Genomic DNA, 24,993 nt, shown 5'->3' with positions numbered 1-24,993 from the left:
AACCTTAACGACAGATGGCCGATTGTTTATCGTTTAACGTTTAGAATATGGCTGTACTAAAAATTAGTTGTGTATACAAAAACGACTCTGTATTGGACATACCAATCTGAATTAGCAAGAACAGATCAATATCATAGATTTTTCTTCCGAGTGTTAAAAATCGCATTCTGGATACGATGACTCATGGTGCCTAGTGTCGGAAAAGAAAAAAATGAAGCTTACTAGTATGAGTTATCCACCCCTCTGGAACTGCCTGGATTTTTTTTGAAGAAAAGAATTGCCTGGAGTTTAAGATCAGATAAGCATCAGACGCGGAGGGACCAGTTGCCGCTCTGGATGGATGTGTCCAGTCTTCAGCTAACTTTTCAGACTTGATCCCCATCTATTAGTACTGCTCCATTTGACCAAAGTACCTTTATTTATTTACGTGCTGGCCACACTGTTCTTCGTGATCACGCTTACGCGTAAGCTGCGTCGTATCATCGTCTCATCTCATTGACCATCCTGTACACATGCATGTACATCAGCTGCCTAACTTCCTTCTCCTACGGCTCTGAACTTTAATTTGCTCGTGTGTACTTCACTAATTTGCGCATGTACATTTGCCCGTGGAAAAGTTTTCTCATCCCTTTAACCACTAATTAGAGATATTAAATGAAATTTAATTACAAAACCACCTCCACAACTATAATACAACCACCTCCACAACTATAATACTGTAACCGTTGCTGTAGCTAATGAAACATTTGACCGTATGATTAGAGGATGATTAGAAAAAAATTACTGTAGCATTACTGTTATAAATTATTAATTAATTAGACTCATTAGATTCAGCTCGCAAAGTTGCACCTATATGTGAAAAAATTTCATAAATAAATTTTATTTAATACTTCATACATTTATTTATCTTTTTATGAAAATTTTTTCAGAAACCCAAACAAACACGACCCTAGCTAGAGTTCTGCAACAGTATATTCCATTGGGCAACACGACATCACACACACAACACACTAGTATCTAGCTAGATGCAAGGGACTATTATATTATTCTAGCAGTCTAGCTGATTGCTTGCTTAGCTAGGTGGTTCTCGCCGTGGCGGCGGCGGTTCTTCCGGTGGCGCCGCCGCCGATGATGACGCCGCCGTCGTTGTCGACGACGATGACTGCCCCGGCGTTAGCCCGCCGGCGACGGCCAGCAGGTCCAGGTCCCCGCTCTGCAGTATGTGCGCGTACCGGCCGAGGTCCGGGAACTCCGCCTCCTGGTGGTGGTGGGCGCGAGCACCACCATCTGCCGCCGGCGCAGCGCCGTGCAGATGGTGGAGGGGTCCCGGTCCCGGTCCCGGACGACGACTTGTGGACGGCGTCGAAGCTTCTGCCCCGGCCGACTGCTGGCGATGGTGGAGGAGGTGGGCGGCGGCGGCGGCGTGGCGGTGGTAGCCCGGGCCCGGGGCAGCGACGGCGGCGTGCGGCTGGCCGCCTTGAGTTTGGCGGAAGGCGGCGGGCGGGAAGTTGAGCTTGGCCTTGGCGCCCTTGAAGCGGAGCGCGGCGGCGTCGTAGGCGCGCGCGGCGTCCTCGGCGGTGTCGTAGGTGCCGAGCCACACGCGGGCCGCCTTCACGGGGTCGCGGATCTCCGCCGCCCACTTGCCCCACGGCCGCTGCCGCACGCCGCGGTACCGCGGCCGCAGCTCCGGCGGCGCCGGCGCCGGCGCTGTCGATGGAGGAGCGCCGGAGCCAGACTGGTGCGTCACTGTGCCAAATTGATCATATCAGAAGTGCATAAGCGTGTTTACGTATGACCGTCAAACTGCTATGTGGGGTCATCACAGATACTGTAGGTGGATTCAGAGGTGGGTCCTAGTACAATGTTGAAGTGTTTCTTTCATTCAGTATCTAGATTAACAACTGCGTTATGACAAAAACAATTGAATTTGACTCATGAACTGAACTGTTTTTTGAATGGAACCTCTGTATTCCAAGCAGATGAATAGAAGTTTAGATCAGATTTTCTTTTCTTTTCACCAGTATTATATTTTGTTGCTCATCTGTCAGTAATTTTTGCAAACTACTGTAATAACTAATGAGGCTTGACCTAGTATTTTCCTTAGAAAATGTTGTACCTTTGTGGTTTTGGCTATGTGTCCTGACAAGACAGTGGGGAACACTGGTGAATGATCTAGAGAGGAGAATCGTGTCGCATACCTACGAACCAGCTAGCGTGTAGTGTATGCGTGCACGCCCACGTACCTTGCTGGCCGTCGTGCCCGAGCACGGCCGCCGCCGAGCCGCCGGCGACGTCGTGCGCCGCCGCGGCGGTGGGCTGTTGCTGCTGCCGCCGCCCGGCGCCGATGACGTGCGCGAGCGCCGCGACGATGACGGCGCGCTCCTCGTCCTCCCGCAGCGGCCGGGGCCACCACGCGCCGACTCCTCCTCCTCCTGCTGCTGCCGCCGCCGCCGACGATTCAGCTGGCTCGCCATGGCCGCCGGCCGGCTGCTCGTCGCGTCGCGTGGTGCCTTTATTAGCTCGGCGTCTGAGGACAAGGGAGGGAACAGCAGCCAGCAGAGGGAGGGAGGTGATAAGGATGGGAGTGATATGGGGGTGAGTCAGTGGGAGCACTTCAAGAAGGCTCCCTTTATAACCTCGGCGCAGCTTGGCCCGCCGGCGCCCACCGTTACCGCTAGCTACACGGCTAGACCACCTTTATCAACTACTGTAGCTGCAGCAGTATGAGATGAAGTACCGCCTTGTTCGGCTGCAACAGCCCACCAATATTTTTCTCTCACATCAAACCAGCAATAAACAATAGCTAACAGCCACCAGCCAACCAGCAGTATTTTTCTCTCACAACAAATCAGCACCAGCCACCAGCCACAGTCAGCCGAACAGAATGTCGCAAATTTTATTTTTATTTTTTGAAATATATATTTTTATTAAAATTTTTGCACAATAAAATTTATGTAAATATAGTTAAATTTAAGTTATTTTTAAAAAATGTATTAATAAAACAAGTTTCGATAAAAGAAATGATATTTTGCACAGATTAATTTTTGAATAAAATGAGTAGTGAAACTTGAGGTCCAAAATCAAACGAATCAGAGTTGAAACAGATGATCCACGTGCCCTCGACAAAAGGTTGCGTTTCTTCTTTAATGCTATCGCGATCAATATAGGAGTAATATTGACCGTGCGGTGGTGAAAACACATCTTATATAGTTGCTTATCACATTGAACCATATACTCCGCATAAGACTAGGAGTTGATTGGGACTGAACTTATGCTACGACCTTTAACCCAAAAGTATTTAGTGGTGATAAAAAGGTCTAAAAGAAGGTACTCCCAGTGTTGCCAAATTTTGACTGGCCATCTGTACCACCCCTTGCACGGTAGATGATCAATCTCATTGGATTCCTAATATAATGGAGCACACCCATACTGTACTGGCGTCTATAAATTGGCTTAGTCGGTTTTGCGTTGATGCAATGGTTTTGGTTTTAGACCCAATGGTGACAGAATTGGCGCCATCTGGAACGCCTGTAATCACACACGCTCTTCACGAGTTGCGTTGTATGAAACCAGGCGGCACGGGAAATATCTACTACAGTATCTGCTCTTTCTTCTTCTTCTTCTTTTTTTGAATTTGAGTGCAATCATAAAAGGCCGCCATGACAATCAACACAAGAGTCAAATATTTTGAAGGATTTAGTACATATTTTGATATATATCTTGTTTGTCGTGTTTATATGCACAGAAGCTGGCTAGTGCCACAGCTAGAATATCCGAGATGATCTCTCGATTTCCTTGGGAATTAGTATATATTGTTATTATGTCCAATTGATGCTTATTAATAAATCACCTAATCTCCTTGTTAATCTCTTCTGGTTGGAGCTAGGATAAGGTTTCATACTAGGCAACAGTGGTACATGCAATTGCAAGGAAGATTCTGCACGGCATCGGCATCTAGGGGTCAAGCCATTGACTTTGAGTCCTCTCTGTTCACACTTCGTCAGAATATTTAACTGAGAGTTTTTCTTTTTTGTAAGGGAAAATATTAAATGACGACTTTTTCTTGAAACAAAAAATATTCAATCACAAGTTTCCTTGAAAACAATACAGGTATAGACTCTACTTTCTCAAATACAGGTAATGACAAGTAATGTTCAGTGCTTCTCCTCTCAAGAAAGGGCAATGATGCGCCTAATAATAACTACTTATTGCTTCCGTGTCTCAAGAAGTTTTCAAAGTATTCTACATCATCATCTGATAGTAATATAAGCTCATCATGTAATTCGGCTTGGACAAATGTCACACTGTATCCAAATGTCATCATAATGTGGTACCACAACTTTGTGTCTGTAAACTACTTAAGAGTTGTGTCTGTAAACTACAGATAAAGGGTGAAGCTGCTAATGATAGGAAAATAGGAGACAGCCACTAACTCTCCTTGTATAGATTAGTTACCTCACATAAGCATGATTAGTTACCTCACATAAGCATGCATGGAGTAATGATGAGTTGATGACTATGATCTATATATATGCAACTAGCAGTATTGATTAATGTTGCACACTCACCGTACTCTTCTGGGAGCATTTTGACTTCTATTAATCTTATTGACTTGTTGAATCAAATGACTTGAGCATCATCAAGTACCAAACGACTCCATTGTTGAGAAATTAAAAGTGTCGCGGGTTCCTAGCGAGACAGGCTATAAGAAAGCTAAATGCTGAGGTAGAGGAGAGACTTTGCAGCCGACTTCAACATAAGAACCAAAAAAAACCTTGTGAGAGAGACAAGTGAGCTTTACATTAATGGTGAAGAGCTAACTACTATACGAGTGAGCTGAAATGTAGGTCGCAAGGATCCTTATAGTCAGCAATCAGTATTATTAATCTTGCGCTGAGAGAGAGATTTGCACATGGACACATGGTGCAACGATATCGTCTCTCTCTCTCTCTCTTTTAATCTCCGCGACAAAGTTCTGCTCGCAATTTTGGGTTCCAGTGCTGCTCTAAAGTCCAAAGAGCAATGATTCCCAACTACTTGTTGCTTCCGTGTCTCACCGAATAGCCTTTTTGGAGTAAAAATATGTTTCTAGTCATCCAAACTTCTCATTCGTCTGGTTAAGACAAACCCCCACATGCTAAGCTTTATCAGCGAATCTTCCATTAATTACATCGATCACGAACATAGTTTACCTCCTCCGATCGTAAATAAAGCTCCCGTAGTTTTTCCCCAAATCAAGGCTTTTTTCATTTTGATTACCAATATCTAAAATTTACATACATTAATAACACAAGATTGAGATATATATTACTATTTAAAGCTAAAAAGTTTTATTTACGACCAACCTATAGCTCATTTTTGTGATTGGAGGAAGTATGTTCATTTTTGTTGGACATGTATTATTTTTATATCTGGACCTTGACCTTTAGTTTATTTTGCAACACCTTGTTAATATCTAAATGTGATCCAAATGGTGCCACAACTTTGCCCCCGTAAACTACTGGATCGAAATTGGACGGACTATTAGTCAAAGACTTACAAAAGTAAGCAAGGGAGAAGCTGCTAATGATAGAAAATAGGAGACAATCACTAACTCCATAGCTATCTTACCTAAGCATGCATGGAGTAACGATGACTATGACCTATGCAAATTAATATTTTCACAGCACACATGGATGATTGCTGTACACTCGCTATACTGTTCTGGGGGCTTCTTGACTTCTTGTTGGGTATTTATCTCATTGACTGGCATCAAAGTAGCTGTTGAACCAGATTCTCTTTCTAGAAGCCAAAAATGACTTGGGCACCAAGTACCAAACCACTCCATTGTCGGGATATAATAACAAACATGTAAAAGGCCATTCATGAGCCACTAGTCATTTCTTCAGTAGGGACTAGGGAGCTACTTCTTCACTAATCCTGTGAGGCTGTGAGCACGCACTGCAAAGTTTCCAGCACTGACACAAGATTAGCCCTGTTTAGTTCCCAAAAAAATTTTCTACAGTACCCATCACATCGAATCTTCGGACATATGCATGGAGTATTAAATGCAGTTGAAAAAAAGACTCATTACACGGTTTAACTGTAAACAGCGAGACAAATCTTTTAAGCCTAATTAGTCCATAATTAAACATTAATTGACAAATAACAACGAAAAGTGATATAGTACCAAAACCCAAAACTTTTCGCGAACTAAACAAGCATATGCAGGAAAAGTGACAGACTGTCAGTACATCTCTTCTTTTTTCACGCACGTATCGTATCAAGAGGAGGCTGGGAATCAAAAGTGCCTAACAAGAGCACCGCACAAATCATTTTGGGCGAAGAGTAGATAGAGGAGAAAAAAGGACAGCAAAAACGAAGAAAAGCGTGACGTAAATCCTGCCAACCGACAACAACCTGATAATGAGCAGTAACGTACAAAGAACAACATCATTCTAATATTCCCTAGAGCCGTAGAGCGTCTGCCCACAGCGTCAGTATTGTATAAACTGAAGGTTTCCTAGTTAGATCAATATATGGTGGCATTTTCTTTATTTCCTGTTGCTTGCTTCATATTTTTGGGTCGAGATTTACCATGCCAAGTAAGCGTAGATAGAAGACAAGGCTGCTACTAACTTTCCAGACTTTCAAATTCGACGAAAATTTGAATTGGATGCTATTTTTGATATATTACAAACTAGTGGTTTAAATCAGTACATCGCGCAAAACTTGTACACGCATCATCAAAGCAGCAGTGAGGATTCATCCTTGCGTATAAAATATCAGCAAATATGGCAAAACATTGTGCTGAATTTTCATCAAATCTAGCTAAAATGGAGTGAACAGCGTTAGGAACAGAGGAGTCCATCTTTTGCCTTCTCATCACAAGTAGCCTAGACAGATGAGATAACTTGCTGTGACGATAACACGCACCACGCACCGCAAGGTGGTGGTCCATGAAAGATCAGCCGACAGCCATCGTCCTGGCATCCCATGAAGCCCAACCCTTCCTTGGTCAGGCTGACATATCAGTCTGTTGCTGCAGTGCCACTACTGCAAGATACAATAGCGCAGCTAGCTCATGCAGAAGGCTTAATACATCTCTGTATGAGTGCCAAGCCTTCTCTATACCCAATTGAAGCCCATCAGATCAAAAACAGTTTCTTGTGAAGCCTAAGCAATAATCACATTGCAGTAATAGTTCATTCATATTCACACAATCACATGACCAATGAGTCGCTTTAAACTGGCAGGTGCTCGTTTATGGTAACCCTTGTGCCACTTGTGCTACAATTTTACCTCACAAAAGCAGTACTCAGGCAGAGCCGATCCCCTGCCCCTGATATATTCCTCTCGATGAGCATCCCACATTGCCTTAGACAGTTGCTCTCCTGCTAATCCAGCAGCAGTGTAGTTTGCAAAAGCCCTCCTACTCAAGACTAGTGTCTTCTGGAGACCTTGCATTGTTCTCATAGCAGTTACCATCTTATCCATATTTCCAAAGAATGTGGCAATGTACGCATCACTATTGACTGAAACATAATAGTCAAGAGCAGCTTTTGTATTTCCATGCATCCTCTCAAAATCTTCATGAGTCAGGAGAGATGACTTTGTGTATATATTTTTGTAAACAGATGTGAAGCCCTTAAGTTCCATTAGCCCGTCGCCAGCAGCTAAATAAATGTTTGTGTTTGTAGGAATGCCTAACGCTTGAAGGATAAAGGCTGTTTCACTTGGTATCAGAGGGCACTTTCCGCGGTTCCTCCACAGGCGGGCAGAATCACCAGTCAATACCTTCCTACCCTCCCCAAGTGCAGCTTCAATGGAGTCCAGTGATTTGGAAGAAAGACCAGTGTATGCACATCGACTGTAGGCAACCATATCTGGTTCAAATCTCAGGTGAAGGGATAGGAAGGGTTTTGGTATAGTTTGGAGAAGCTCAATAGCCTTGGATTCCACCTTTTTATTCAACCTGAGTGCATTGTAGCAACCTTGGCAGTAAGAAGCTTTTGCATAAGAGGGGTTTCTGAAAATAGAGGGACATATATCAGTTAGACGCGCAGAGTGTCGCACAGAGTGTATAACTAATATTGCAAATAATTGGGAATCTTTAACATACATACAAGTCCAATAGGTTGCTGACACAAAGATGAAGGGCAGAAGATTTCATGATATAAGTTCTAGGACATAAATAATAATTGCTGCTTCTGGTGAAGCATAGAAGAGCTAACCATACAAGTTTGGGAGTAGGGAGATACATAAGCTGGGACTGAATAGGACTAAACTACTAATTACGTTAATACCTTGTTTCACTCAACCTACATCTTTGACGTTACAGTTATGCAAAATGAATTATTGGAAAGTTGACAATATTTAGAAGATGGCTGGAAATTAAGATTGGGTAAATTGAAGCATTTTCTGTAATGTACAGAAGTCACATAATGACCAACTAAAGGATACCAAAATTCTCATAATATATAGACATGCATCATCGTAAAAAAAAGATTATGCTCCAATTAAATAAGGTAAGGTTCAGTTCACTGCAAAGGGATAGCAAGAACCCGAGTAACGTGATCACTACTTCTTTTGCCATTAACTTCCGAAATTGAGAAAGAAAACTCAGCCAACATAACGGATTTTGAGAGGATAATAAATACACTCATTGCTAATGATTGTTAACAGTTGGACCATGGTCACCGCAGAACGGGAACGCGGGAATATTTTCGTTCCTGCAGTGTAAAAATGCATCCAAAGTGCCATTCCCCGTTCCCCATTCCTCATTCCTCGATCCGTCGTCCCGGGAACTTCGGTGACTATGGTTGGAACTAGGAAGGTCAGCAATAAAATCAATAAAACGCCTTATTCGTGAAAACTGAAAAGCAACAAACACTAATTACTTGGCCACATCAGTGGCCAGTATCTAAAACTTGATAACTGGAGGCATAAACCTAAATATTATTAAAGCAATGGCAAATACTGAAACATCAATTGAAGTGATGGCTAGAACCTAAATTTTCCTAAACTATAATGTGCGGCTTCCAACCCAGCCAAGCTTTTAGTTGCACAGTACTAAAAACGATGTATATAGTATATACTAATATTTTTTTACCCTAATGAGACCATGAATAGCAGATATGATTCAGATGTCATGCAAAAGAGTGAGGAGCAACCTGTGAAAAAACTCTTAGGATCCATGACTAAGGCCATGGATCCAGTGAAAATGAAAGGCATGTGCCAGGGACCAACTAGATGATTGAGACATACCTATCTCTTCTTTGATTCATGGAAGGTGTCAAGGAGATGTATTGATGCTCCAAGAGAACAGGAAGTACTGTTTCGACATAATCAAAATGTCCTTTCCGTTTGCTGCAGTCAACCTTAAACGGCTCTTTGGATGCTATCTCTGCAGGAATCTTCTTCACAATTTCGACATATCCTCTGGTCTGCTCAATGAAGTAATCAACATCGAAAACATCTGCAAAGCCACTGACAGAACAGTCCAATAAGAACTAGTGAATGTTCATTTCAGACAGACTGTACTACAGAACTAATTTTTGCACAGCCCTTCATTTCACATTGCATGGCACATACCTAGACTCATTCCAATAGGCGGCAACCTCAAACTTCGGCAGAACCATTGTCGCATTCAGGAGACGTGCAACCCCAATTCCATCGCATAGCTGCAGAACAATCACATTGGGATCACTTGGTAGCACCTTCAGAACTCAGAAGCACATAATAATACATTCGCATTATAGAACATCACAAAACTTCTAAGTTCAGCACTGTCAGTCTCAGAGAGTTGATACTCCATGCAATGACGTGTGGTTAGGATACCGAGATGACGACCAGAGCATGTTTCTGATATATATCATTTTGACAACTAACCGAGATGATCTGACTGCACACTACAGAAAGTAAAATGCTATCCAGTACAGGAAGGAGGAAACTCCAACCGAGATGCTTAACGTACATCACGTCGCAGCTGGTTGAGCCCACCGTAGCAGTCTATTCTCACGTACCCGTTCCTCCTGGACGGAGCTGCAGAAGAGGCAGAAACTAGCAACAGTCAGTCTCGTCAAGCAACTGGTCCATCATCCTAGTCCTAGCACCCCCATGGCCCCATCCCATCCCCCACCCCCAAAAAAAGAAACAAAAAAAAGGAAGCAAGCGAGGGCTCACCAGGCATCGGTGCCTTCTGCCACCATCCGCACGGCCGCCACTCCACCAGCCGCCGCTGCGCCCATATGACCCGCGAGCCAGGAGGAGGCAGCTCTCTGCCACGAACCGAATGCGAGATATGAAATGTGCTAGAACATTATAGACGGATCTGGGAGCACGTGAGGGGGCGAGGCGCGTACCCGGAAGCGGGGACGCTGAAGAAGGGGGGAGAGGACGGGGGCGAGAGCAGGAAGTAGAGGACGGGCGCGAGGAAGAGGGCCGGCAGGAGGAACCGGAGGCGGTGCTGCGCGCACCACGCCGCCGCCAGAGACATGGCCGGCGGGCGACTTCCGCCGCCGCCGCCGGGTGAAACCGCTGGATCTGATCGGCCGGTGGCGGCGGGAGCAGAAAGAAATCTACTCCAACCACGCGGAGTACACAGGAGCCGAGCAGCACCAGGCGGGTGGGCCCCCACCAGGCGGCGGGCCCACATGTCATCCACTAATTATATCCAGAACGGGCGGTGGCGTGCGGGAACGGTGTGGGGGCAGCCCGCAGGCCGTAGCCAATAGGAGATGGCTCTCTACCTTATCTCCGTGACAGGTGGGACCGGAAATACGCTACCCCACATGTCAGCCTCACGCGAGGATGTCCGGTTCCAGGGGTCTGGACGTAAATGGTAAATCCGAGGGCTTATCCGCAAAACGACACGGCCCACTTCCACCTGCGCCGGGATCTCGGAAGAGACGCCACCGCAGGATCAGAAGCAGGCTTCCGCTCCCCCCCCCCCCCCCACCCCGAATCCAAGCCGCCACATCCCACCCCCGACCCGCGAAGCTGGCGCGCGAGGCGGCCGACGCGAGCGCCCGCAAGCGCAAGGCGGCGGACGGCGGCGAGGCAGCCCCCGACGCCACCGCGGCGCCCCCGATCCCCGGGGAGGAGGAGGACGCGGCCATGGGCGACGTCCCCCAGGCGGCGCCGCACGCCGCGGAAGGAGGAGCAGGGGAGGGGCCCGACCCTAACCCTAGCCCGAGCCTCGGCGGGTGCTCGGACCCCGTGTCCGTGGAGCTCTCGATGGGCAGGGACTACTACAGCTCCTGCTGCGGCGACGCCGACCTCGACATCCCCGAGGGGCCCAAGCTGCCGTGCGTTGGTGACAAGGTGTGTGTGTGTGTATGAGAGAGAGCCCCTCTGTTCCCCACCGTCCTCTCCTGCCCGCGATCAACTGATTGGTTAGCCCGCCGTGTGGTGGAATGGGTCCTCATCAGGCTTTAGTGTTACGCGCTTGCACTGATCTACTGAAAATGCCAGTCGGGGTCATCTTTATGAGTCTGGTGGGGTGCTCGGTGCTGTCAAACGTACTGTACTGCAGTGCAGTTGAGTGTTGGTTAGTTGGTGTTGAGCTGTGTTGATAAGCATGCATAACGGGAATTCGGAGATTATGAGAGGGAGGGAGTAATTACTTCATATTATTATGCTTTGTTCAAGGACGAAAGAAAAGGGTATCACTCGACATGTGTGATTTGAGTGAGAACCTTGTATTACTTCTCCTCTAGCTTAGCTATTGGTTGATAGGGAATGACTGTACAGAGAAACCGGTGCACTTGTATGATTTAAACAAGGCGAAATTTATCAGATAAGTTGGCATAAGACCATACAGGGTTGCCAGTAAAGTATGCTATTCTTTTTCATGTTCAAAAAAGTTTGAGATAGGGTTATCTGTATGAGAAGCTGGATAGTAGGGAGTTTTTGTACCCTGCTGACTTGTATGGTTTCTATTTGGTCATTTCCAGAACAGTTGCTTGCTGTGTTTATTCTCGATACTCAGTTATCGTACACTGATTTATTGTCTAGCCAATACCTGACACAGGTTTCTTTTAGTACATGAAATAATATGCTGAGATTTGGTCTGTTAATTAAGTCAAGTAGTAAACTGTGATTGAGATTGTTTTGCGGAAAAGAAGTTTCAGGGCTTCTTCAAAAGCTTTTATTCTGTATCAGGACTATGTTAGGTTCTGGTTTGCTTATGCTGTTGATCGTCACCTGTTGGTTGGTGTAGCCATAGGTGCGTGGAGTTAGTAGGTGGTCTGTTTGAAATGTATGAACAGGTGTTTTGGTGTCTTGTTCCAATAAAAAGGGACATGACCTTCTTCTGGTTCTAAAAGTGGTAGATTTGTTATAAAGTGCATTTTGTGGTGATGATTAGGCACCATTTCGAAGTGATGCAAAAGCATATATGAGCTTTTATCACTTATGAAGGCTAATGTATTCAGATTATCATGGCGCTTTCCATACTAATTATCATGCATCTTTTCAATGTTGCAGGAACCTCTCTCCTCTTTAGCAGCTGAGTTTCAGTCTGGCAGCCCAATTTTACAGGAGAAAATTAAGGTCCCTGTGTGTTTGGCTATTCTAATATGTAATTACTGGATTTTATGTCGATCTGTTGTTTTTAGCATGCCATTCTCTAGTTTGTTCATGTAGTCTTGTACTTGGTCTGCAGTTGCTTGGTGAACAATATGATGCTTTAAGACGGACACGTGGAGATGGAAACTGCTTCTATCGAAGCTTTATGTTTTCCTACTTGGTATTATCTGAGTACCTTTCATAAAGTGTTATTATGCATATCTTTATGTTCTCACCTTATCATTTACGTCCAGGAACACATCCTAGAGACACAAGACAAAGCTGAGGTCGATCGCATCATGATAAAAATTGAGGAATGCAGGAAGACTCTCCTGTCTCTTGGATATATCGAGTTCACGTTTGAAGATTTCTTCTCTGTAAGTTTATTCAGCGATTGACTTTTGCACATTTTCCTGAGTCATTACTTTTCTGGTTTCGTGTCTTTCCTGTTTATCTGCTCTATATTCTTTTGACTGTTTGTGGGTTTGTCCACTTATGTACCACAATCATTTCGAGATGATTTAGGGATGCTTGGATGAGTTTGCTTATAAGCTCTCTGATGTCTGTATTTGTTATAACAGGATTGGTTTGGGTTATTGTAGTGGATGCTTCTCGTCAATCCTTTGAGACTCGTGGATATGCTGCTTTTATGTGGAAAATTAACTAAGATAAAACTTGTTTTAGTTTATTCAGTATTACTAATCTGCCTGTATTCGAAAGGTCATAAGCTATCAACTAGAGACACAATATTTCAGACAGTTTGCTACTTTACTAGGGCAGAAGGCAGCTGATGCCTGTAACTCATGTTTTACTGTTTAGTGGCTGGATTCATGCTGCTGTAGTTCAGTTGAGATAAGAGTAGTTGAGAATCACAATAACTTGAACCTTGCTGACTAATGTATGCGTGGAATTGTAAGAAATCAAACTCTTTTGGAAACAAAATATCAGTTTATTCCTTCTGATGACTTTGACCTAGGTCATTTTAGTATCCGTGGAATTGTAAGAAATCAAACTTTCTTGGAAACAAAATATAAGTTTATTCCCTCTGATGACAAATACTCACTCTATCCCAAAATGTAGGTCCCTTTAGTTGTGCCTAAGTCAAATTTATCTACCTTTGACGGTTTGACCTAGTTCATAGAAAAAATATATTGACATCTACATATCAAATAAATGCAGCATAAAAGACATTTCAAGGCGGATTCAATAAAACTAACCTGATGTTGTAGATGTTAGTGCATTTTTCTATAAGCTTGGTTAGAGTGGGAGAAGTTTGACTTAGGACAAAACTAAAATAACCTACATTTTGGTATCAATGGAGTATATTTTTAGGTTTGCCCTATTTCAAATCTTTTTAAGCACTGACCATCAATAATTAAAAGTTTAAAGTAGTTTTGCAACGTAAAGTTGATGCTACCGGACCATCATGAAAGTAATTTCGTAATTAACTAGAACTCAATGTGAATTTCAAAAGGTAGTTGTTTGGGAGCATCAACTCTAAACTGGGAAAGGAAAGTTGGCTCAAGCCTAGCCTCGTGCAAATAAAACTACCTTTGCTTCCTGCAATCAGCAATCGTATGGTATAATTCGGAGCCCATTCAGAGATGAGGTGGAGGTGAATGGTATGCAACTCCAGCGCCCATTCAGAGCAGAAGAGGATATAATTAAGACAATTAGACAAATGTCTATGGTTGTTATTCATTACATAAACTTGATGCGTACTGGGTGCGCAAAGGGGCATTGGTAAGATACATGTTGCACTTTAATTTTGGTTAAGCATGTGGCATAACATCTACAGTGTATGAGCATTGAACTTGGTGATAAGTTTCCAGAGCAGCTCTGTAAACTGAGTCAAACTGCAGAATGGCTTTGCAAGGATGATATTCCAGTTTCAAAAGTTATCCCTATTCTAATCCTATAAATGACACATTTTTTTATTGGTTAGACAAATTACGACTGAAGGGCACACTAAAAATTGGAAGAATATTTTCTTATTGGAATTTCCACAAACACCTCTTGTGCATGATTGCTGAACAGCCTTACAGCTAGAACTCAATGTGAATTTCAAAAGCTAATCGTTTGGGGGCATCAACTCTAAACTGGGAAAGGAAAGCTGGCTCAAACCTAGCCTTGTGTGCAAATAAAACTACCTTCCTGCAATTAGCAATCGTTCTTGGGGGGTAAAGTGCAGCGCGAATCCAATGTTGCAGGCTCGCAGCATTACACGTCAGCATGGATTGCCTGTCGAATTCTCTGGAGAGAGGACGGAGTGCAGCTTGTGCAAGTGAACGGTGCGAGATGGAGATACATTATGATCCAACGGCTGAGAATTTGAGATGACGTGTATGAATCAGGTGCCAGATTGTGTGGTGCTGATTTCGTTCTTTAGAGATAATATTTTTCTATTGGAAATAATACATTTGAACAGAAATTGATAGTGAAAGTTTCACCTTGTAGACTGTGTGTTTCTTAATCTGTTTATGTGTGGTCGGAATGAATATTCTTTTTGTATGCTCGTAGCTATTATTATCGGTTCCCTTACTGAACAGTGCTATTTGATTTTGCTCAGATATTCATTGATCTGCTGGAAAGTGTTCTCCAGGGACATGAAGCTCCTATAGGGTAAGTATCAGAGTTGTATGTTGTCTCCCAAATACATATTAATGAAGGAAAAAGTATTGAGCTGTTGATATTAAAGGCCTTTTCTTTGAACTGTATACAAAATATGACACAACACCTATAATCATTTTTGTGCTTTTTTAGTTAATCTATTTTGTCTTCTTACATGTTTAGGCCTGAGGAGCTTCTAGAAAGAACCAGGGATTCACAAGTTTCTGATTATGGTTTGTACATCCAGATATTCATACTGTGTGTTGCTAGACTATCTTGCTAATACTATCTAACACTGTCGTCTTCAGTTGTCATGTTCTTTAGGTTTGTCACTTCTGGTGAAATTCAAAGGAGGTCTGAGTTCTTCGAACCATTCATATCTGGCTTGACAAATTCAACTGTGGCTCAGGTCAGCTCCATATTTTCATTGTCACATGTAGAATATGGAATACTGGAATTATATCTATGGTTGTTTGCGTGCATGAAATAACGCTAACTTCTGATTCTATTTGTTACTCGGTCAATTGTGGTGATTGAAATCACAATAAGTTTTCTTCCGTTGTTGACTCAAACTGTTCTGTAGCATGTGTAGTTATTATTCCTGGAGGGGATATCCATTAACCAAAGATCATATAAAATATTATATATCATGAAATAGCATCGGTTTGATTCATTAGATTTTTCCGATGGTGAAGTTTATCCCAAGTCTGAAGTAACAAATGTTGGGATAGGAAGAAACTTTATGCAGCTGTCATGTGGGATTCTGGGCAAATAAGCTACTCTTGGGCTTGAAAATTGTTAGTTATTTCATTCACTGAATCTGTACCCTATTTCCATGAACATTTCAGCAAAACATGCAGCTAAGAGAATGACCCTGATTTTTAAATTGTTTTGCAGTTCTGCAAGGCTTCTGTGGAGCCTATGGGTGAGGAAAGTGATCATGTGCACATAATTGCCCTATCAGATGCATTAGGTGTACCAATCCGTGTTATGTACCTAGACAGAAGCTCTTGTGATACTGGCAATCTGAGCGTGAATCACCATGACTTCATCCCTTTGGCCAATGCTTCTGAGGGTGATGCTGCAATGACATCCACTCCTGCTGCTGAGAAACCTTACATTACTTTGCTCTACCGGCCTGGTCACTATGATATTCTCTACCCAAAGTGAATTTTGGTCATGGTTAGTTTGATGAACGTGGTTGAAAAAGCACTGTCTAGAACTCTGTAGTCATATTTCGCCTGGGTGCTGCCAAAGGTGGCCTTAAACAGGGGTACTTGAGTTCCTGGGAAGCAATGTGACTTGCTTTTGTGTGCTGGTGCCCTCGCCCAATTTAGTCGTTTTCTACCTGCTGTAAGTCTTTACTCTGGTACTAGAATGATTTAACATTGTGTTAACTGCAGAGTTCTGTGGATATTGCTAGTGATTCAGTTTTTTTTTTCTTTCTCGACATTTTTTACCTTTATTTGTCATAGCAAGCAAGCTTCATTGTCACTTTGTATGTTCTCTATTTCTCTTGATGCACGAGTGCTCGCGAAATCTTCTGGATTGGCTCATCATGCTCTAACTTATGCTGATATCTGGTTTTGCCGCTGGCCAATACTATCAAATCCTTACCTGAGGAATTTCAGATGGGTCGCGAAATCCAATATGCATCATGGTAGAGCTTGGCTGCTTTTCTGAATCCCCAATGTAAGGATTTCAAGTGGATAGTTCTGTAAGTAGGAAATGGGAGGCAAAGCTGCATTCGCTAAATATTTGTTGGATTGATCTATTGGGAGATGTAACGGCAATTTTGTTGTACGGCTAATATTTGTCGTTGGGCATGAAGTGACGCAAAGTTATAGGCAATGCCTATCCATGTCACAAGCTCCGTGGTGAAGAGATGGAGCAAAAAGGAGTTGATTTGCGTCTCACAGGCTCACGGCGACATGGACAGCAATCAGTTGAAGATATGGCTTCTTCTCTCCAGTGCCCTTTTCTGTTGAGCTAAAACGACGAGTAGTTAGATAACTAGTGCGAATGAACAAAATGCAAATGTGGACTAAGCGTAGTTCAACTGCTAAGTTACCTTGTGGTAGAATCTGTGCACAGAGTTCAAGTTCTCGATTGGGCACTGGTACTCGTATTTTTTTAGATTTATTTTAGACTTTTTGAGTCTTTAATTGGGCACTGGTGCTCGCATTTTTTTAGATTTATTTCAGAATTTAACCGGGACTATTTTTTCATTGTATCCGAAATTCGAAAATTCGAAATCACAAGGAGTCGTTGGAGCGCCTCCTCGGCGGCGTCCTCTCCTCAAACGGCTCTCTCCTCCTCCACTCCCCACTCCCCCGGCGCTCCCACCCGCATACAAATCCTCCCCCCAGTTCCAAGTTGGCAAAATTTCCAACCCCAAATCCATCACGCCCAGCCCCAAATCCACCGCGAGAGTTATGGAAGTGGGATCGTGAAGTTCTTGGGGCGTTGGAGAAAAGAATAAAAAATGCTAGAAGGGAGTTGGAGAGGTGTAGGAGGGCAACTATCTCTCAGGAGCAAATAAATCATGAGCATCTGCTTCGTTACAAGCTGGATCGTCTATTGGACCAGCAGCACATTTATTGGAAGCAGAGGGCGCACTCTACCTGGCTAGCCAAAGGGGGAACGAAACACAAAATTTTTTCATGCCCAAGCGGCTGAAAGAAAGAAGAGGAATACAATAAAGAAGTTGAAGGTGGAGGGTGGTGGGGAATCACTTGAAAACTTTTATCACTGTATCAAGAACTTTTCTTGTCCACTGCAGGTACCCATGTTGAGGAAGTCCTTGAATGTGTCCCGACTAGAGTCACCCAACAAATGAATGAAAATTTGGGTGTGGCTTTCACACAGGAGGAGGTATGGGAAGCATTGAAAGAAATGGGGGAATTAAAAGCACCGGGGCTGATGGTATGCCGGTCCTTTTCTATAAGAAGTTCTGGTCTATGGTGGGGGAGAAGGTAAAAGAAGAAGTGCTTGCTGTTCTGAATGGTGCAGATATGCCAGAAGGGTGGAATGAAACTGTTATTGTTCTTATACCAAAAATCAGTTCACCTGAAAAGCTAAAAGATCTAAGGCCGATCAGTTTATGCAATGTAGTGTACAAAATTATTTCGAAGGTGCTAGCAAACAGGTTGAAACAGGTGCTGCCAGAGATCATTTCACCGTCCCAGAGTGCCTTTGTGCCAGGCAGGTTGATTACTAACAATGTTTTGTTAGCATATGAACTCACACATTACCTCAACCATAGAAAGTGGGGGAAGAATGGTGTGGCTGCTATAAAATTGGATATGAGCAAAGCCTATGATCGGGTCGAGTGGATGTTTCTAGAAAAAATGATGACAAAGTTGGGTTTTTTTTTCTGAGCAGTGGGTGGAGAGGGTGATGAAATGTGTCACGACAGTGAGATATCGTATAAAGGTTAATGAGGAGTATTCAGATAGTATTGTTCCACATAGGGGTCTGCGGCAGGGGGACCCGCTATCACCATATCTATTCATATTGTGTGCTGAAGGACTATCATCAATGCTTCAAAGGGCAGAGGAGAATGGGAAGATTGAAGGAATTAGTGTGTGTAGGGGAGCACCGAGGATTAATCATCTCTTTTTTGCTGATGATTCGCTAATTTTGATGCGAGCGTGCAGTGGGAATGCACAGGAGCTGGGGAGGATCTTGCAAGTCTATGAGAATGCCTCGAGGCAAATGGTTAATAGGGACAAATCTGCTGTCCTTTTCAGCCCAAACACTAGCTCTATTGATAAAGCTGAGGTGAGGCAAGCTCTTAACATTGTGCAAGAAGCAAAGAATGAGAAATATTTGGGGCTGCTGGTGTCCATTGGTAAATCGAGAAAGAAAGCTTTCGAATACATAAAGAAGAAAATTTGGGTTCGTATTAAAGGGTGGCAGGAAAAGCTGTTGTCTAAAGCAGGAAAGGAGATTCTGATCAAGGCAGTGTCCCAAGCTATTCCAACCTATGCAATGTCTTGTTTTGAATTGACCAAAGGTCTGTGTGATGAGCTGAATTCTATGATTGGGAGATGGTGGTGGAGTCAAAATGACAAAGAAAATAATATCCATTGGCTTGCTTGGGACAAGTTGACTCTCTCGAAGAGCAATGGAGGTTTGGGGTTCAGTGACCTCTATCTGTTCAACATGGCCATGTTGGCTAGGTAAGCATGGCGTCTTTTAGTATGCCCAGATAGCTTATGTGCTCAAGTGCTAAAAGCCAAATATTTTCCTAATGGGAGTATATTGCAGTATGAAGCAGGTGATGGGATCTCATATACATGGAGAAGCATTTTGAAAGGGGTGAACCTGCTTAATGAAGGGATTATTTGGCGCATAGGGAATGGTGAATCTGTGGATATTTGGACAGACCCCTGGGTTCCACTTGGTGATACGAGGCCAGCTACATATAGAGGGCAAACAGTGTTGTCCAAGGTTGCAGATCTGATTGATCCGGGCTCTGGTTCATGGGATGAATCTCTAGTGCAGGACATTTTCTCAGAGTTTGATGCTAATGCTTTTCTTAAGTTGAGAGTGAACCCGGATGTGGAGGACAGATTGGCTTGGCACTTTGATAAAAAAGGGTTGTTCTCTGTGAAATCAGCATACAAGTTGGCGGTTCAATTAAGGGAGATGACACGTGGCAGAGATGCATCAGGCTCTATGCCAGGTGGGCATTCTATTTTTAGATGGGATAAGATCTGGAGTATGGAGGTCCCAAACAAGGTTAAAATGTTTATATGGCAACTAGTTCACAATACCTTGGCGGTCAAGCAGAATTTGTTCCGTAGAGGGCTGAAGGAAGATCCCCTGTGCCCCATGTGCCATAGGCTTGATGAAGATTCTGGGCACCTATTTTTCAAATGCCACGCAGTGAAGGAGTGTTGGAGAGAGCTGAACCTTGAGGAGCAGCGCCAAATCTTACCAATCTCTCAGTCGGGCAAAGATATGATGCAAAAAATATGGTCCTTCTCAGCCGCAATCTAGCTACAAGTTGTGGTGTTCCTATGGAGATGGTGGTCGGCCAGGAACAAGATTAACGCGGGGGAAAGAAGGATTACTTGCCAAGAATTCTGCTCTTTGGTGACTTTCTATGTGGCTGACTTTACTAAGAAAGAGACAAACAAAAGCATGATGCGGCCCACACCCAAAAATTGGGAGCCACCTCCGGAAGATTTGTATAAGATTAATATTGATGGAGCTTTCAAATCTGCTACAAGTAAAGGAGGATGGGGTTTTCTTGTTCGCAATAGTGTGGGGGCTTTTCTGGAGGGTGGCTACGGTAACTCATGCAGAGTGGCAACTTCTTTTCAAGCCGAAGCTCTTGCTGCCCTCTATAGTTTGGAAAGAGCAGCACTTTTGGGTATGACAAGAATCATCCTAGAGACTGATGAGACTGAGCTTGTGCGGGGTTTGACATCTGAAGATCTTGATTATAGTGTTGATGGCGTCCTTCTCAAGCAAATTAGAGACTTAATTGAAGCAGATTTTGTCTAATGTGAGATTCAGCATTGCCCGAGAAATTACAACAAAGTGGCAGATTGTTTTACTATGTATGAGGCGAGTGTGGTTAGCTCGGGCTCGTCGGTGTTCATGAGTCAAGCTCCCACTTTTATTTCCGACCTGGTCTCCAGTGACGTGGCTGGAGATTGTGTTCGGCTGCTGGCTACCGGGCTGCTTCCGGCTGCTGCGGCCGTTCGGCTGCTAGGCTGCTAGGCTGATATGGGGGAGGGGGAGGTGTGGCTGCTAGGCTGCTGCTCGCTGCTGCTGCAGCCAAGAGCAGCACACTCCCCAGCAGCCGAACACAGTGGAACACCAGCCGCGAGAGCTAGAGGACCGGACCCGCGCGATGGCGACGCTCCAGCACCAGCCGAAGCCGGCGGCGGCGCCGTCGACGACCACGGGGGGCGGGCTGCGCGCCATTGACCTGTACGAGAAGCTGGAGAAGGTGGGCGAGGGCACGTACGGGAAGGTGTACAAGGCCCGGGAGAAGGCGACGGGCCGGATCGTGGCTCTGAAGAAGACGCGGCTCCCCGAGGACGAGGAGGGCGTGCCCTCCACCGCGCTGCGGGAGGTCTCGCTGCTGCGGATGCTGTCGCAGGACCCGCACGTGGTGCGCCTGCTCGACCTCAAGCAGGGCGCCAACAAGGAGGGCCAGACCATCCTCTACCTCGTCTTCGAGTACATGGACACCGACCTCAAGAAGCTCATCCGGGGGCACCGCGCCAACCACGAGAAGATCCCCGCGCTCCACCGTCAAGGTAAGTCACCATCGTGCCTTCTCGCGTTCTCACCCCCTTCCTCCAACCCCGAGCACGCGAGGTGTTTGTGCGAATGCGTTACCCGTGGCTGATCCCGATGGGTGGTGGTGCTGCGCGTTCCCAGGTCCTGATGTACCAGCTGTGCAAGGGCGTGGCCTTCGTCCACGGCCGCGGGGTGCTGCACCGCGACCTCAAGCCGCACAACCTGCTCATGGACCGCAAGACCATGGCGCTCAAGATCGCCGACCTCGGCCTCAGCCGCGCCATCACCGTCCCTCTCAAGAAGTACACCCATGAGGTATGAATTCTTCTGGCTCCGTCAGCCGCATGGATGTTTCCGCTTGATCCCTGCTCTTTGGATCCGATTCGCAGCGGTATCTGAACTTGTTGTTTCTGCAGATCCTGACGCTGTGGTACAGGGCACCCGAGGTCCTGCTTGGCGCCAGGCACTACTCCACGCCGGTTGACATGTGGTCCGTCGGCTGCATATTTGGTACGATTCCGATGAACTCAGAGATGCATTGTCCATAAGAACTGTTTGTTAAAGAATTCACCGTGACACATACATGTTCTACTCCGGTGCTAAATTTGCAGCTGAGCTGGTCACTAACAACCCACTATTCCCTGGGGACTCGGAGTTGCAGCAGCTCCTGCATATCTTCAAGTAATATATATACTCATCAACTGTTCGTTGTTCGTTTGCTAAAATTATTGGTGGGTGTCTGAATACTGACGATGATCCGTCTTGCTTTTCTGGATGGCAGGCTGCTGGGCACCCCGAATGAGCAGGTGTGGCCAGGCGTTGGCAAGCTGCCCGACTGGCACGAGTACCCGCAGTGGAAGCCCACGAAGCTGTCCACTCGTCCCTGGTCTCGACCAAGACGGCTACGACCTGCTTGGGGTCGGTACTGAACCATGAAATGATGGGCGCGTTATGCTGTGGTGATTGCATTCTAACTTAACTTGGTTGCTGTCGCTGCAGAAAATGCTCGAGTACGAGCCGGCGAGACGGATCTCTGCGAAGATGGCCCTGGAGCACCCATACTTCAACGATGTGAACAAGGAACAGTACTGAAGCGACGCGAGAAGAAGAAACGAGGAATCTGCTGCGAGCCTTCATGAGTTGGCATGAAGGTACAGCTACTTGTATGCTTGGCCTGGTTGGTGTAACTTGATTGCCCTGAAGCAGTGCTTTTGCTTCGAGGACAGCAGCAGTAGTAGAAGAGTATGTCTGTTTTCTAGTATACCTGGTTTCCTGTGTGCTGTGGCATTCACTTTGCCACTTTGGTGTGTACCTTTCCTTTTTAGTTTTTACTTTCTCAAGGAGATACAATTACTGGAACTCAGTAGTCATGTTTCGCCTGGGTGCTGCCAAAGGTAGCCTTGAACAAGGGTACTTGAGTTCTTGGGAAGCAATGAGACTTGCTTTTGTGTGCTGGTGCCCTCGCTCAATTTAGTCGTTTTTACCGTCTTTACTCTTTGTACTAGAATGATTTAACATTGTGTTGATATTGGTAGTGATTCAGTTTTTTTTTCTTTCGTGAATTTTACTCTTACCTTTATTTGTCATAGCAAGCAAGCTTCATGGTCAATTTGTATGCTGTCCATTTGTCTTGCCTTGATGCATGAGTGCTTGCGAAGTCCTTCTGGATTGGCACCTCATCATGCTCTCAAAGTTGCTGGTTTTACTGCTGGCCAATACTATCAACCCCACCTGCGTAATTTCTGAGGGACTAGTGAGATCTGATGCGATGTAGGGATTTGCAAACCACCTGCGGAATTTCAAGTGGACAGTTCTGTATGAATTGAAGTAGGAAATGGCAGGCAAAGCTGCATTCGCTAACATTTGTTGGATCGATGTGACGGCAATTTTGTTGTACGGGAAGTATTGCTCCGGCCACTCATAGTCATAGGTTGGGCATGAAGTGACACAAAGTTATTGGCAAGGCCTATCCATGTCAAAACCTCCATGGTAAAGAGATGGAGCAAAAGGAGTCGATTTGCGTCTCACGGGCTCACGGCGACATGGACGGCAATCAGTTGAAGACATGGCCTGCCACTGCCATTGGAGAAAGAAAGCGAACCTTTTATTTTGGAGACAAGCCTGGAGAGCTGACCCCAAGCGAACCTTTTTATCTTCTTTTCAGTGCCCTTTTTTTAAGCTAAAACGACAAGTAATTAGACATCTAGTGCGAACACAAATGCACATCTTTAACCCGACAGACGTCCGGGCAAACAAAACCAGTGTGTATCTGCTTAATTGGCTTGGATTAATGAGTACATGTACGGCTGTATCTCCATTCCCCAATTTTACTCTGCCACGAAGACGTTGCAGGACGGCAGGAGTGAAAAGATTCTGAACTCTGAAGTACAGTGCTGACTGCTGACTGCCGGTCGCTTTCAGCACCTGAAGAAACGAAGGCGTTTTCCTCCGTTCTGGTGATCCGTCTTTTTGTTCCCACGCCCCCGGGTGTGGCCGGGTGGTTGCGGCACTTGTTTCTTTTTTTTGACCTGGCTACCCACCTGCCTGCCAGTGCCAGCTTCCTCTTCCTGTATCACGTCATCTAACTTGCAAGGGGACAACAAACGGGTTTCTTCATGTCGTATGAAGACAAAACAAGGAGCTCTTGGATCATATAAGAATAAGGATGTATTTAGTTCGCGAAAAAGTTTGGTATTGTAGCACATTTCGTTGTTATTTGACAATTAGTGTCTAATCATAAACTAATTATGCTTAAAAGATTCATCTCGTATCAAACAGTTATACTGTATATTTAGTTTTTTTTTCAATTGCATTTAATGCTCCATGCATGTGTCCAAAGATTCGATGTGATAAATACCGTATAATTTTTTTTGAGAACTAAACAGGGCCTAAGATAACGCACTTTTTTACAAAAGGAAAAAAGAAAAAAACAATTCAATCGTCCGGGGAAAAGGGCTCTTCTTATTAGCCGCAAAATTTAGTTTCAGAAATCAAGAAATCATGGAGTGTGCGTGGCAGGGAGATGGACAGCTAACATATATTTCAAGGAGGCAAGGGTGGCCATCATGAACATCATTTGACAAGAATCCAAAATATTTTTTTTTGAGGGAATCCAAAATGTTTGATTTGAGGAGCTAGGGGACAACTCCGGTGGTCTTCCTCTTCTCCGGCGGTGGATGGCCGATGATGGCCTGATGGGAAGCGAGCTGGAGTGGGTTGGGGCTGGCGGGAACGAGAGAGTTCCGGGCCATCCATCATGCATGCGCACAGCGGGCCGCGGAATCTCCGAACGGGCCGCCGGGGCCCACGTGGCGGCAACCCGAGACGAGAAAAGCCAAAACTCAAGGCAAGGGGAGCATCTCCGGGCCCACCCACGCGCCAAAACCTGTGTCCCCACTTTTCCTCTCTTTATAAACACACTTGCACAAGAACGGAAAAGAATTGTTGAGTGAAAAAATGAAGTTGAAATTGTTTCTTGAAAATAATCTCCCAAGTGGCTGGCGGCGTCATGATCACTGCCGCATTAGTGGCCGCGGCCTCGCCTAATCTACCTCTGCTGCCTTTCTGCAA

General features: G+C 44.9%; 3 protein-coding genes and 1 pseudogene across 3 annotated transcripts; 2 read left to right on the top strand and 2 right to left on the bottom strand.

Moving 5' to 3' along the window:
* Window positions 1-859: 859 nt before the first annotated feature.
* Window positions 860-5,827, bottom strand: LOC120713559 (ethylene-responsive transcription factor ABR1-like). Its single transcript, XM_039999496.1, has 3 exons — window positions 5,815-5,827; window positions 2,244-2,678; window positions 860-1,746 (listed from the first exon to the last, which is right to left on the bottom strand). The coding sequence occupies exons 1-3, from the start codon at window positions 5,825-5,827 to the stop codon at window positions 1,073-1,075; spliced, it is 1,122 nt and encodes a 373-aa protein (XP_039855430.1). The 3' UTR covers window positions 860-1,072.
* A 797-nt stretch (window positions 5,828-6,624) lies between these two features.
* On the bottom strand, window positions 6,625-10,625 carry LOC120713023 (O-fucosyltransferase 13-like). The gene is made up of 6 exons (XM_039998980.1): window positions 10,344-10,625; window positions 10,165-10,259; window positions 9,956-10,023; window positions 9,574-9,662; window positions 9,247-9,468; window positions 6,625-8,008 (listed from the first exon to the last, which is right to left on the bottom strand). The coding sequence occupies exons 1-6, from the start codon at window positions 10,475-10,477 to the stop codon at window positions 7,270-7,272; spliced, it is 1,347 nt and encodes a 448-aa protein (XP_039854914.1). The 5' UTR covers window positions 10,478-10,625; the 3' UTR covers window positions 6,625-7,269.
* Window positions 10,626-10,758: 133 nt separating this feature from the next.
* On the top strand, window positions 10,759-16,610 carry LOC120713024 (OVARIAN TUMOR DOMAIN-containing deubiquitinating enzyme 1-like). The gene is made up of 8 exons (XM_039998981.1): window positions 10,759-11,304; window positions 12,469-12,534; window positions 12,647-12,730; window positions 12,804-12,926; window positions 15,119-15,171; window positions 15,343-15,392; window positions 15,468-15,568; window positions 16,057-16,610. Exons 1-8 carry the CDS (start codon window positions 10,792-10,794, stop codon window positions 16,327-16,329), a joined length of 1,263 nt encoding a protein of 420 aa, XP_039854915.1. The 5' UTR covers window positions 10,759-10,791; the 3' UTR covers window positions 16,330-16,610.
* A 4,285-nt stretch (window positions 16,611-20,895) lies between these two features.
* LOC120713022 lies at window positions 20,896-22,975 on the top strand (annotated as a pseudogene).
* Window positions 22,976-24,993: the final 2,018 nt, after the last annotated feature.

This window comes from Panicum virgatum, chromosome 6K, assembly GCF_016808335.1.
Source record: "Panicum virgatum strain AP13 chromosome 6K, P.virgatum_v5, whole genome shotgun sequence".
In the NCBI taxonomy this organism is placed as follows: Eukaryota; Viridiplantae; Streptophyta; class Magnoliopsida; order Poales; family Poaceae; genus Panicum; species Panicum virgatum.
Note: the sequence above shows the minus strand (reverse complement) of the source record. Positions and strands in the feature narration are given on the sequence as shown.